This window comes from Carlito syrichta, unplaced genomic scaffold, assembly GCF_000164805.1.
Source record: "Carlito syrichta isolate Samal-C Ts95f unplaced genomic scaffold, Tarsius_syrichta-2.0.1 Scaffold169305, whole genome shotgun sequence".
NCBI lineage: Eukaryota > Metazoa > Chordata > Mammalia > Primates > Tarsiidae > Carlito > Carlito syrichta.
This window is the reverse complement of record NW_007113401.1, coordinates 26,816-27,749: the sequence shown is the minus strand read 5'-3', so window position 1 is coordinate 27,749 and position 934 is coordinate 26,816. Positions and strand designations below refer to the sequence as shown.

General features: G+C 53.6%; 1 protein-coding gene across 1 annotated transcript in view; it reads left to right on the top strand.

The window, feature by feature from the left end:
* CUNH19orf57 (chromosome unknown C19orf57 homolog) overlaps positions 1–934 on the top strand; it is a 19,486-nt gene that overhangs the window by 6,607 nt on the left and 11,945 nt on the right. The window contains exons 3-4 of the mRNA XM_021709231.1: positions 15–96; positions 358–462. Coding sequence (XP_021564906.1) covers positions 15–96; positions 358–462 — 187 coding nt within the window. The remainder of the gene's footprint in view (positions 1–14; positions 97–357; positions 463–934) is intronic.

Genomic DNA, 934 nt, shown 5'->3' with positions numbered 1-934 from the left:
CTCTCTCCATTCAGCTTCCCTGGTGAGGAGACAGGAGCACCCTCTAGTCTCCTTGGGCAACCAGAAGAGGAGCCAGCTCCCCTTCCTGCCTCCCAGGTGAGCCTGTTTTGCAACCTTGTGGGTGTGTAAATGACACTGCCCCCCTTAATCTCGGGTTCTGTGTCTCTGTCATCCCCAGCTGCTCATGGGCCTGCAGGGGTTGGAGGGACTGCAGGAAGGGGCGGTGGGGGGCTGAAGGCAGGGGCTGAGTTCTTTTGTGTCTACAAGAAAGGAGCTGGTTTTTGGTAGTTTTTTCCTCAGACTTCATTCCTCCCTTATCTTTACTGCTGCTTTGTTCTTTTTGTATCTGGTTTACAGAACTCAATCGGGAGGTTTGTCCCTCAGTTTGCAAAACCCAGGAAGACAGTGGCAAGAAAAGCAGAGAGGCAGGAGGAGGACCTCCAGTGTGGGGCCTTCAGCCCGGTAAGGCCCTCAAATCAGCAGGGCTGAGCCCTGGGCACGCACAGCCTCTTGACGTGGCCTTGGCACAACGTTAACCTTGGCTTTGGCAATGGCTAGGTCTGCACCTCCCCACCCCCTTTCTCACATTGTACTACAGATACCTGTTGAGTATGCACCAGCTATTGTGCTGGCAGCTCACAGGCCTGTTGTGGGCATTTAGGAATACCGTGCCTGCACTGTCATGGTCAAGGGCAAAACCTTCTTCACTGGGTTGCATGAAAATAGTAAAACTAGCTGGGCTCGGTGGCTTAGCCTGTAATCCCAGCTCTTTGGGAGGCTGAGGAGAGTGGATTGCCTGAGCCCGCGGGTTCAAGACCCTCCTGGGCAACTTGGCGAGATCTCATCCCTACAATAAAATTTTAAAAATTAGCCGGGCCTGGTAGCACACGCCTGCAATTCTAGCTACTTGGAAGGCTGAGGTGGAAGGATCGCT